Below are 13,321 nucleotides of genomic sequence, written 5' to 3' on the forward strand. Positions count from 1 at the left end.
TAACAATTTTTACTATAGCTAGGGTCCTAAATCTAAATTTGAATGGGAAAAAATTACATTTTTATTTTCATTAAATTCTAAAGTTTAGAATTTTCTACAATTATGGGAATGTATGGCTTATAAACCATAATACTATTAGCAATATTCCATGACTTTGTCACCAATATAAATTATAAATACTTCAATATCTCATTGCAGTTGTTGGATGTATCTCCAATTACCACATAAGTATCATTTGTTTGAAATTTTGGTAGTTACTGATCCACTGTTAGAACTTATTATTTCAGAGGTTAATAAACACATACTTTACTATATCATGAATTGTTTTATAATACTTTGACAACTGTATCCCACCATCAATAGCTTCCTTTAAATCTTGTGCCTTTTATGAATGAATTTAGAAACACTCAGAAAAGGGGTTTATAGACTTTATCAGATTGCCAAAATGATTTGCAGCATAACAAAGGTTAAGAGCACTGCCCTACAACATGACCATACACAGCCATTGGCTTTCAAGATTATTAACACCATCTTTTTGTTTGTAAAATATAATAAACATGTAAATATAAAGGCAAACCTGATGATTACAAAATGAACATTCATGTAATATAATAAGGGCCAAGAAATAGACCCAGACATCTGCTTTCCTGCCTCTTTTCAGTATGAACTCCTCTCTTTCTCTAAGGGTTGGCCATTCATCTGTCTTTGATCATAATCATTTTGTTACTTTTCTTTGTAGTTTTGTTTCCTAAATACACATCCTTAAACAACAACTTTTGGTTATATAATTCCATGTATATAAAGTTTGTAAACACAGGAAACACAGCTTCCCTCACTATCAACATCTGTCACCAGAGAGGTACATTTGTTACGTCCATAAACATACCCAGACACATCATTATTACCAAGCCTTTAAAGTTTGTATGTATGAAATTTTTCTATGCTCATTTTCTTCTTTTTCTCTACCTTATGCTTTCAATATCATCCATTCTAGTGACTGGATTAAGGAAGTCCACTAGTTCTCTTTCAAGTTTCTAAGAATTCTATCAAATACTTCCTTATTTATTAAAATGTTTTCCCCTTTATTAGTACTGTCAAATAAATCAATTGGTTTGTGAATATTTATCTAACTTTGCAACCTTTGAATAAACCTAACTTAGAAATAGTATCTTTTTTATATATTGAAGGATGTTTACTTTTATTTTATACTCTTGGGTGATATTGGACTGTGATTTTTTCATATTGAAAAAATTGCTGAATTTTGGTATCAATGTTATGCTAGTCACATAAAGTGTATTAGAGAGTGTTCGTTTATATTCTCTGGAAGAATTTGTATTTTTTTTGCTCTTAGTTTATATTCATGGTTCATAATTGGACTGTGTTTTTTCATACATGTGTTCTGTAGTATTCTCCAGATATTATGTATAAAGTTTATTAATTGTCTAATATATAAATTAATCCTAACATTGTTTGTTTGTTCTACCAATTACTGTGCTAGGAGTGTTAAAATACCCCCACTGTAACTGTGAATTTGATTACTACTTCTGGCTCTATCAACACTTTTATACTTTGAGAGCATATTATTACGTACATACAAGTTTAGGGTGTTGCATCTTCCAAATTAATGAACAGCGTATCATTATGAAATGGTTGTGTGTCTATCTAATACACTTCTTACCTTTGAGAATCTACAGTTCCTGGAGACCATAGAGCTGTAACGTATTTCTTTTGGTCTGTATTTGCACTGGAGTAACATTTTTCCCTATTTTTATTTTTATCCTTTCTGAATCATGCTTTAAATCTGTCTTTGTTTTATTAAAGAAAGCATGCACATATATTTTTTAGTAGTACTCACATCTTTGGTTTTTGTTTAACTGAGGTACATAGTCCCTTTAAATTAAATGTAATTACTGATACACTTGGGTATAAATCCACAATTATATAGTTTCTATTTGTTTTTCCTGTTTATGTTCCCTTTTCTCTCCTTTCTTATACTTATTGATTCTATTATTTTGATGTTATGCATTTCTTTTATATTTTAATGATTATCCTGAAACTTCCCACTTCATTTGCTTTAAAAAAAAAAAAATTTCTTTCGTAGAGCAGTTTTAGGTTCACAGCAAAATTGAAGAGAAAGTACAGATAGTTGGCATATACCCGGCACCTCCCGCTCCTGAACAGCTTTCTTCACCATCAACATCCCCCACTCCCGTGGAGTATTTGTTGATGGTAACAAATATTCCATAAACCTACATTGACACATCATTATCACCTCAAGTCCACAGTTTACATTAGGGTTTGCTATTGGTTCATTTGCCTTTCATTTCTTTCTGCATTTCTGAACTTCTACCTAGGATTATTTTCTTTTCCGTCTCTCTGGGTTCTTGACCACTCACTAATCTCTACAAAGTAATTTTTTCTAACTTTTAAGTACTTCTATACTTTTAGGAAGCTTTTGTTTGCAAAAAATTTAAAGATATTTTTAATGGGCAGGTTGGTCTCAATTTCCTAATCCACCATTACCAGAAACAAGAAGAGGCTACACTTACTCTTCAGTGATTTCTATCTTCACCTGCAAACCTTCTATCTTCACCTGCAAAACCGTTATTATACTTTCATCTGTCTTATGCCCCAACTTTAGTTAGCTCTTTTCAAGTTCGGTGTGTTTGTAAAGTACTGCCAAATTCCCATTTATTTCTCTGCTAATATGTCATTCTTCTGAAAATACAATTCTGACATTTGTGCAAGTAAGTGTGTATTTTTCATTCTGAATATATCTACATGATAACAGAATGCTTCATGTTTTATTTTCCTTTGACTTTTTGGATTGGAATCTTGTGGAGGGTGGAGAGTAGTGAATATTTGAACTAAAGTCATTGTCTTACCTAGAATTCTGCTTCCGATGTGTCTACCTCTATTTACATGTGTGTGTGCTCAAACTTGTGAGCTTTTCTTGCATTTATACAAATATTCACCTTGCTATTGGTTTGCTAATTTCTGTAAAAAGAGAATGGTAACTGTTGGCATTACTCTTCAATCTTTTACTTCCCGGTCTCTTGTGGCTTCCAATTATTGTGAGAGAAATGAACAGTTGAGAGCAAAAGATTGAAGTTATATGCATTATTTAAATTTGTCATTAAAAGAAAAAACACCACGAGGGCCCAGGAATATTTGTTTAAAGCATTTCCTCATTCTCAAGGTCACATAACTTCCTGTCTGTAATTCCAGTGTAGACCAACATCAGTGAAACACTCAATTATTTGTGTATCAGTTCTCTTAGTCACACCTCAGCTTCTTATTTACTACTGACAGGAATGTATTTTCAAAGTTTTAGTTTCTTTTTCTCTGTTTTATTCCAAGACTGCTTTTCAAAAATGTTTCATTTCTTTTTTGCCATCTTCCTTACTGTATATTCTCTTCTAATCTCCCAGCTCATTTTCCAATTGTTACAAACATTATCCCTTCTAAGTATTCTCAATATTATGATTTTTAAAACTTATTTCATGTTAAATGTTTCCTATAGATTTCATGTATATTTCTTCTATCCAAATATTAATGTAATTGCCTAATCAAAATACATTTTCATTTTACTGGCTGTGGCAATTTATGCTCATTAGAGAAAAGGGTAGCTGGAATGTGTGCAAAGTAAAGAAACAAGGACTAGTGTGATGTGCAGATGCGTGTTTCTGTAGTTCTCAGCGGGTCCCTGTTCTCTGCTGCAGACTTCTCCATTGTGGTTGCGGTGCTGTTCCCAGGGGCTGTCATTTCTCTGGTGGTTGCTATAGTAATCCGCCAACAGAGCTCCAGAGAAAAGCAGAAGAAAGATCAGAGGTGATCCTTTATCTTATCTTGCTGTAGGGACTCTTTGACCCTTATTTTACTTTAAATTCAATGTATAACCTACCCTTTCAAATTGAATTGGTTTACTTCTAATATTCAGAAATACATGCAGATACAGTCTTTTTGGACCAGAAGCTGAGTTTCCCTTTAACTGGGAAAATCTTCACATCTAGAAATGTTTTTCCTTCTGTTAGTCACCATATTTATAATTAATAATAAGAGATATTAACTCATAATGATGGATTTTTGAATTTATTATAAAAATATCTAGCATTAATTGATCACTATATGATAAGCACTGTGCTAAGCACCGCCCCCCTCCCCTTTTTTTTTGTTTTTTGACATGGAGTCTCCCTCTGTGGCCCGGGCTGGAGTGCAATGCTGCGATCTCAGCTCACTGCAACCTCCGCCTCCCAGGTTCAAGCACTTCTTCTATCTCAGCCCCCTGAGTAGCTGGGATTACAGGTGTGTACCACCACACCGGGCTAATTTTTGTATTTTTAGTAGAGACAGGGTCTCACCATGTTGGCCAAGCTGGTCTTGAATTCCTGAACTCAAATGATCCACCCACTTTGGCTTCCCTAAGTGCCAGGATTACAGGTGTGAGTCTCCACACCCGGCCCTGTGCTAAGCCCTTTTATATCTATTATCTCATTTAAATGTCACAAGAACTTCATAAAGTGGTTATTAGTTTCATTTTAAAGATGAAGAGTGTTTTACGTTAACCCTAACACAATTGTGCAAGGTTAGGAACTTCACATTTTGATGGATGTAGAAACAAACTCAGAGAGATTAGCAAACATGCTTTCAAGTCTTGCAGAGTAAGTGGTAGAGCCTGGGTTGGTCTCACAAATGTGATTCTGGTACCACAGTGTTTTTGGTTTTTTTTTTTAGTATTTTTAAAGAAAGAATGATTTATTTACCCATGATGAGTTTAATATTGAATATGACATTAACAAAACAATTTAGATAAATTTGGATTCAACACTATCATTTTTAGAAGTCAGGATCTGTAGAGAACAAAAAGAAAATGAGTAGTGATTATGAATGACAGGGCAATGAAGGAGGCTGATAGGGAAGTAAAAACTGAAAAATGACCCAGAGAGCAGATACAAACCCAGGCAACAGGCAAGAAAGACACAATGGGAAAAAGAAGCTGGGAATCATCTACTGAGTTTCCCTGTCATGCTGACGGAGCTGCTAAGTCAATTGATACCACATGTTTCTCTCTTACAGGCCACTATCTACCACTGGTACCAGGCCACACAAGCAGAAGAGGAAACCCCAGATGGTAAAGGCTGTTCAACCACAAGAGGTGAACTATATAGTTTGGGCTGTGATGACCATGGCCGCACTTTGCGTTTCTCTCACACTCTTATCCTGACTACCTATCCTTTCTACCCAGCAGTGTTTTGCAATTCCACATTCAGAAGTGTCTCCTTTGCCTTTTATTAAATGCAAAAGAGAGTCCCTAAAATGCAGAGCTGCTTTGCTGGGGTTCATGAAATGCAAACAGAAGGAGGAGAACAAAAAGGGACATAGCAGATGTCTGTCTGTTCCTGTCTCTCTGTCTCTGCCTCTTTCTCACACACACACACTCCCTCTTGCTCTGACTCTAGGTTATTTCTTTGCAAATTGACTAATAGATCCAAAAATATGTATGTCTGTATGATAATACATGTAATATTTATAACCCAAATGTCCTACTCATGTCCTGTAAATTTAAAGATTTTAGCTGAAGTTGGTTAATGATAACATTGGTAATCCTTTTTTGATGACAACTTTTCATTACAGCTCTGGGAAATACTTCTATGGAATACACCAGCTGGACCACTGTGGTTTTCTATCTGGTCTCTTGGTGTCAGCTTAGTTCCAAGCTTCCATGCCTTGAAAAGTCTGCTTCCTTAAAAACTGTGCTTATGAAACTAATGGTTCATTTTGAAAGATTCATTCTTCTTTTCAGATGAGTCAGATGAAGCTCCATGTGTATGATCTGCCAGTAGAAGGCAATGAGCCCCCAGCCTCTTTTGTGAGTTTGCAACTTCTCTTAAATATCACCCTAGTTCAATCTCCAGGAAATATCGGTGAAAGTCATAGCCCACAACACTTCATTATTTCTTCGGGACAATATTGAAATCTATGTGAATATTAATATAAAATACAAATTCTTCTGCAAAATAGTTTGAAAATATAAAATGTGAACATGTACGCCACTCCATGCCAACTTGTGACAAGAAGAGGACTAATCTGGTTAATACAGTACCACTGTTTTCATCAGCTCAGGCTGCTGTAACTAAATTATCATAGACTGAGTGGCTTAAACAACAGATATTTACTTCTCACATTCTGGAGACTGGGAAGTCCAAGTTCAAGGGGCTGGCAGATCCGGTGTCTGGTAAAGCAGCCTTCTGGCTTGTAGACAGCTGTCTTTTTGTTGTATCCTCACATAGCAGAGGGAGAACATCTCTCTTGTGCCTCTTCTTATAAGGGCATTAATCCTATCACGAGAGCTACACCCTCATGACCTCATTACTTCCAACAGGCCTCACCGCCAAATACCATCATTCTGGGGATTAGGGTTTCAACATACGAAATTGTGGGGTGACACAAAGATAGTTTATAGCAGTCATCTTCATCAGATACCTACTGGCATTGGACTTAGGTCTCAATTGTGTGTGCAACTAAATGAAAGCAATCAAACTCGTATGTTTACAATATTCTCATGGGTGGGGTCACGGCTTCTCCATTTCTGAAAATGATATAAGCCTTTTCATGCGCACCTATTTTCAGGACCCAATCTTTGAATTTAATTTTTTTATCCTTTTACTAGCTAATTACAAAGCCAGATTTTTCACCACCTCCAATTCCTGCACCTAGATCATCTTCTTTCCTTGTAAGTATCAGGTAGTCACTGGTGAATTTTTAATGTCTCTTCTGCTCATTGTGAATGCTGTCTCCAAATGCATGGGTTATTTATCAGGATGTGTGCTCTTGAGGTTCACTGGAGATATCACAGCACATTTGTCCCAGGGATATCTAAAAAAGCAAGGCCCACTTACTGTCTATAAATTAGTATGGGTATTGATGTTTCATTATAAAAGCGTTACTGTTATGTAATTATTGAGAAATGATAAATAGCTCTGCTGTGTGAGGTAAAATGTCTCCTTCAAAGATTCATTTCTAGATGCTTATTTAAGAGGAGATAAAATTATATTATGTGATATTTTACATTATATATATATATTATAGATAGAATAAGGTCTATTATTAGTCATAGTTTTCTGTAGGAGGTAGGGTATGAAAAACAGGTGATATAGAGGCCAACCTGGAATGAAAGTCAGGTGCTCATGAAGTAAAAATTGCAGTACATTTACTCCTTAAATGGCTCCTGACCATGTTTCTTGTACTTGGTATTCTGCTGTGGGTAAATAAGAAAGACCAAAATTTAAGGTTTTTATCTTTCAAGGAATTTCACATTTTTAGTGAGAAAACAAGTCATGTAAAAATGGAGTACTTGATTCCTCAACTGTTGCTTGTAGTATCACCCAAGATGAGTGACACTGACAAGAAAAATATGGTGAGGAGAAATTCAGTGGGTTCGGAGTGGTTAAAGTAGGATGAATATTCATTGATTGAGTAGTTGGAATTTGAACTGGACCCTGAAAGTTGGGGAGAATTTAAATGAGTGAAGAAGAGGTAAGAAATTATTTCATTAAGGAAATAAATATAGCCAAGATGGGACAAGCATAGCATTTCTAATGACATACCATTTTTATAATTAATGTAGCATAAAGACACAAAAGCACTTCCCTCTACTCTTTTCAAGGATAAGTGAACATCTACACCTAAGGTGAGAGATCTATAGCCAAATTATCTTCTTGTATTATCTCCTACTATCAAGAAGAGAAGGCCCACCTGTCTTTTTAGAAAAAAATTTACTAAGAACAGTATCTGTATGATTTGGAGATGGGTGCTGACATGAATGTCTTCCTTCTGAGTATGGCCAACAATTAAAAAGAGAGAAATTAGAAGGGCCTCAGCTAGAAAGCTATGTAGACACCAATATTATTTATTTTCTCAGAAATATTCCGTAAGGATGAACATGAGAAGAAACCTTCTATAGAGTTAGTATCCTATAACTCTACCAAATATGGAGAAGGTCCCCTACACCTTCTCCATATTATGCTAATTACCAGATAGATATTTAGAACTTCATGTGGTGTTTTTCTCACTCCCTTCCTATCCTCTCTCGTTTCTGCTTCATTTTTGCTGTATCAAGTGACCTATGAAATAGAAACTGACTTCAGATAATTAATTTTAATTTCTTCATAGTTCAGTTTCATAATAAATATCTAAATTTTTGAAGAAAGCTGATCATTTAAAAGTTCTGTCTTTTTTAGGACTCAAATCCAAAAGCATGAGGCAACAGCTAAGCAAGAACTGATGGCTCAATTATCAACTTGGAAAACTGGAAAATCTGGATGGCAGAGAAATACACTTATTTTTCACTAGTATTTGCTCTTGACTCAAGAAGGTTAATATTTTCTGATTCGTGTTAGACTTTGAAGAGACTAAAGAGAATTTTCAAGAGGGGCATATGCCTGAGAACCTTTGCATGAGTTTAAAAATTTCAATTATCCATCCTTGTAAGAAGGAAAATGATTGTAAAGAAATATCTGGGAAGTTAAAATCTTTAATAGGAATTGATTCTCTAATGAAAACAAAACATAAAAACATTACACTAATCTTGGAGGAATAAGAAAAATTGTACATCCATTAAATGAGTAGCAACATCTTGATTGCTTTAACCATTAACTTGTCAAATTAGAATCTGAGCTAAGAAAATGATGTAAACGTTCTGTTTTGTGGATCTCTTTCCTACATTAGCTTCTGAAATCATTATTAGCTATACCATTTGAGGTTTTCTACAATTTAGTAAAACTATGAATTAAAAAATGTTTTATCATATATATTTGTATAATTAATTACTGGCATGGTTAAAGTGGTTTTCACTTTTTAAATGGAGAAAATTTTAGTTAAATTAATCGATAAACCAGAAGTTGCAAACTGGTGACCTGTAGGCCATGTTTGCACTGCAAATATATTTTATTTGGTCTGAATGACATTGGACACATAGTACTTTTAAATGTTTTGAATGTGTTGCTAATATTTAAAAATTGAGAGATCTTGCATAAACATCCAGATTCTCAGCGTTGTCAGATGTAATCAAAAAGTAATCCGATGCTTTGTCAACAATAGAATTACATTGCCCATAGCAACCGTCAGCTTAGTTGATGGGTAACATAGCAAACACTATTGGTTGCCTACCAAATAATCCCCTTCCTTCCTTGCTTTTAGAACCCTAATTTTGTTCACCTGCCCACTTCTAGGAAAAAATATCTCCATTTCATGGATAAATACCTGTCACTTTAAGTCAATTATAATAACCTCATTTTTTCCTTGCTAGTAGTTGACTTGGAGATGATTTTATTCCCCACCCCCCCCCCCCCCGCTCCATGCCCTTTTTTTTCTCAATAAGACAAGAGAGGAATTTGTTAGGACATTTCTGGCAAATTTTTCCAGATATGGGCATCTGAATACTCTACCTGGTATTGCTGCACTCCACACTGTGATTATGAAGGCTGAAGAAGATAGATAGAGCAGAAAGATGAAAAGAATAAAACCTGGCCTTTCAATGATGTCATTGAATTGGTAGATTAATGACTGCTGGAGTCACCTCACACTTTCTTGGTACTCCTTGTTATATGAGCCATAAATTTTCCTTGTTGTTTAGGCCATTTGAGTTGGATTTTCTCTCATTTTTCAACAGAGATCATCCTAACTGGTAAAGTAGTTATTTCCATAATCAGGGAACATGTTTTAGTTCGTCTTCACAGCTACAGTTTTTCTTGTATTTGTCTGCTTCACCAATTTCCATCACTCACCTCGTCCCCACAGGCCTGTCTCTTCATGAGGAACTTTATGGTTCATTTACCCTTGCAGTATGAGGTTCTAGATGAGTTCACTCTGGCCTCAAAAATGAATCTCAATCCTCAGGAAATCAAGAATCCACTGATCAAATCACTGTCAAGGATAGAGGTTTTCTTTCCATGTGGCATTTGCACAAGAACAACTTAAAAAGTAGAGCTTTATCTGCCCTGTGATGTTTCAGAAGACTCTCCCCTGACCCGGAAATAAATCCCTATTTCCTGGAAAGCCATTGTGTACTTGTGACCAACTTATGAGCCTTTTCTGTGTGTGTGTGTGTGTTTAACACCTGTCCCCAGTAATCGATTCATATAATCCTTTTTTATACTGATGGAATGGAAATCTTAAACCTGTGAATCCTCAACAAGCCATGTACTATAACCCAAGCAAAAACTAAACCATACACTCTCAAGCAGTGGCATGTGAACATTCCTGCAAGTTCCTAAATGATGTCACCAGGTCTCTGATGCAGATACACAATTCCTTTTTGAAGAGAAATAATGCAGTACAATGACAGGAAAACCGGTATTTTATCATGGAACTATGAATCCAAGTCCTACAATGTTTCCCTTTCAGCTGAACTGCAGAGGAGTTTAGAACAGACTTTGATTTCACAATACTGTTTCCACACTTACAGCCATAACTTTCTAACTTTAAGGGAATTCTGCTTATTTGACATTTAGCCACCTCAGATATGCCACCGAATGTGTTTTTATCATTATTTTTACCTTCTCTACTTTAAAACAGTAACATTATTAGGTTAAATTGTGAAATTGTGTTTTTATCCAGTTACTCTAAGACTAAGATACCATAGTGTTTGTCTACTTATTATAACTCACCAAATTGCTGCTTTTATATGGGCTTTGGGAATGCTTTTAGCTTTTTAAAAAAATAATGAAGTATGCATGGAAAAAAAAAGCAAATTTTAGTTGTTTGCAATCAGAATATGGAAAGGGTTATTATTATAATTAAGATTTTACTATTCACATTGGAAATCACTACTATGTGTTAAGGAATTGAAGGTGGCTTCTGGCTAGCAGCCATTAAGAAAATGAGCCCCTGAGTTCAATGACCCATAAATGAAGTTAAGTCTGCCAACAACCACTGAATAAGCTTGGAATTAGGTTCCTTCCCAGTTGAATCTTGACTTCAGCCTTGTGAGACACCCTGAAGTAGAGGATGCAGCTGAATTTTGTCCAGATTACACACCCACAGAAACCGTATGATAATTAATATGAGTTGTTTTATTTAAGTTGTTATGGTTTGGAGATATTTGTTATGCAGCAATAGACAGCTGACACAAGGAAGTAGAGAACAAACATTTTGTATGAGTCTGTTTTCACATGGCTATAAAGAATACCACCTGAGACTGGGTAACTTATAAAGAAAGGAGGATTAATTGACTCACAGTTCCACATGGCTGAGGAGGCCTCAGGAAACTTACAATCATGATGAAAGAGGAAGCAGGAACATCTTACATGGTGGAAGATGTGTGTGAAGGAGGCACTGTCAAACACTTATAAAGCCATCAGATCTCTTGAGAATTTACTATCACGACAACAACATGGGGGAAACCACCCCCATGATCCAATCACCTCCCACCAGGTCCCTCCCTCAACATGTGGAGATTATAGCAATTAAAAAAATGAGATTTGGGGGGGATGGGCACAGAGCCAAGCCATATCATGTTTCAAATGGTCCAGACAGGTTTAGGTATAATTAACTGTATTTAATAGGCTTTCATCACTGCAAAACTTTTTTTCCTTTCTGTGTCTCTAGTCTTTTCCATTTGTTCTCCCTTCTTTACTAGCACCGAGGATTCACTTGAAATCTCTGATAGCTAGTATTCTCATTTATCACATTCTTTCTCACTTTGTATTTCCTTGGTATTTTGGGATAATTCCTTAAGTTTATCTTCCAAATTACTGGTTTTTATGTTCTGTACTGTCAGTCCTCCTGTTCACTAATTTCAAAATTTATAGTTGTTTCTCTTGTTTACTTAATAACATTCTCTTCTTTCCTATCAGTTTAATTTTATAAAGGCTAACCAATTAACTGTTTTTAACTTCCATTTCCAGATATCATTTTAAAAATTAAAGCAAAATGTGTATAAATCTTATTACTGCTTCCCAGAGTAAATGTTTTTCAGAAGTACATGCTTTCTCAGCCACTTGACTAGTATGTTCCCCATCATTCAAAGACACCCTTATTTCTTTTTTTTTTTTTTTTTTTTTTTTTTTGAGACGGAGTCTCGCTCTGTCACCCAGGCTGGAGTGCAGTGGCCGGATCTCAGCTCACTGCAAGCTCCGCCTCCCGGGTTCACGCCATTCTCCTGCCTCAGCCTCCCGAGTAGCTGGGACTACAGGCGCCTGCCACCTCGCCCGGCTAAGTTTTTGTATTTTTAGTAGAGACGGGGTTTCACTGTGTTACCTAGGATGGTCTCGATCTCCTGACCTCGTGATCCGCCCGTCTCGGCCTCCCAAAGTGCTGGGATTACAGGCTTGAGCCACCGCGCCTGGCAGACACCCTTATTTCTTAAGTGTTATATTGCTATTTTTCAGTTGGTGCATCCAATATTATTAATATCAGGCTTTTAATATTCTTTCATTATATGTCTTTGTTCATAGAATCCATCTCTTGAGCGTAAGTTAAATAATATGCATGCACTAGTATCTGAATGTAATATGGAACAATATGGAAATGGTTGGGGTGATAAGCAAGTCTTGCATATTCTTTTCTTCTCAATTTTTTTCTCTCTCCAAAGTGGGCCAATGCAAGACTGGCATAGCTGTGTGGAGATACTGAGATCCACCTTGTCAGGGAAGATCCTAACTCAGGAAAAAGCACCTCTAACAAAATCTGTAGCCACATTGGTACATTTGCCCTTGAATTCACCTTGTCTCTTTTGCGGCTTCCATAAAAAGGCCTTCGCTTGACAATGTTAGACACTTTTTAGCACATAGGCCTGGGTAGTCTGCTACAATGCCCAACACTAATGCAATATCACTATTACTGTTAGCAGTATGCTAAGCGAATACTATTGTTATAAAAAATTCCTAAGCATGAAAATTATGGTATATAATTTATTGTGAAGGCAACTTCTTGTGAACATTAAACTGTTTATCTCCTTCACCTCATATTAAAGTCCATACTCTTGGGATATATCTGACATCTCAATATTAAATGACTAAGATGACTAAGTTGTTTATGTTGCTCCCACCTCACACAAAGTTAAAACTATTTGTTACTTTAAATAGTTTGACAATGTTATTTTAAAATCTGGACAAATCACAAATGTAAAATACTTATTTAATTTTCTTCTATGAAAAGATGTATGCTTGGTCAGGCTCGGTGGCTGACACCTATAATCCCAGCACTTTGGGAGGATCACGAGGGTCAGGAGTTCGAGACCAGCCTGGCCAAGTTGGTGACACCTTGTCTCTACTAAAAATACAAAAATTAGCCAAGCAGGATGGCAGGCACCTGTAAATCC

General features: G+C 35.9%; 1 protein-coding gene and 1 long non-coding RNA gene across 18 annotated transcripts in view; one reads left to right on the forward strand and one right to left on the reverse strand.

Moving 5' to 3' along the window:
• ADAM28 (ADAM metallopeptidase domain 28) overlaps nt 1-8,808 on the forward strand; it is a 61,421-nt gene extending 52,613 nt beyond the window's left edge. For 6 of the 15 annotated variants that reach the window (XM_077943267.1, XM_077943264.1, XM_077943266.1 and 3 more), the window contains 6 exons: nt 3,723-3,831; nt 5,077-5,155; nt 5,804-5,869; nt 6,671-6,733; nt 7,628-7,690; nt 8,241-8,808. In XM_077943267.1, coding sequence (XP_077799393.1) covers nt 3,723-3,831; nt 5,077-5,155; nt 5,804-5,869; nt 6,671-6,733; nt 7,628-7,675 — 365 coding nt within the window. In that variant the 3' untranslated portion in view covers nt 7,676-7,690; nt 8,241-8,808. Of the gene's footprint in view, nt 1-3,722; nt 3,832-5,076; nt 5,156-5,803; nt 5,870-6,670 lie in introns of all 15 variants that reach the window. The other 9 variants (XR_013397201.1, XR_013397203.1, XM_077943269.1 and 6 more) reach the window with 5 other exon arrangements.
• The window catches only part of LOC144330756 (uncharacterized), a 241,611-nt gene that overhangs the window by 192,964 nt on the left and 35,326 nt on the right, over nt 1-13,321 (reverse strand). The gene's annotated exons all lie outside the window — the stretch shown is intronic.

Source organism: Macaca mulatta, chromosome 8 (assembly GCF_049350105.2).
Source record: "Macaca mulatta isolate MMU2019108-1 chromosome 8, T2T-MMU8v2.0, whole genome shotgun sequence".
Classification (NCBI taxonomy): domain Eukaryota; kingdom Metazoa; phylum Chordata; class Mammalia; order Primates; family Cercopithecidae; genus Macaca; species Macaca mulatta.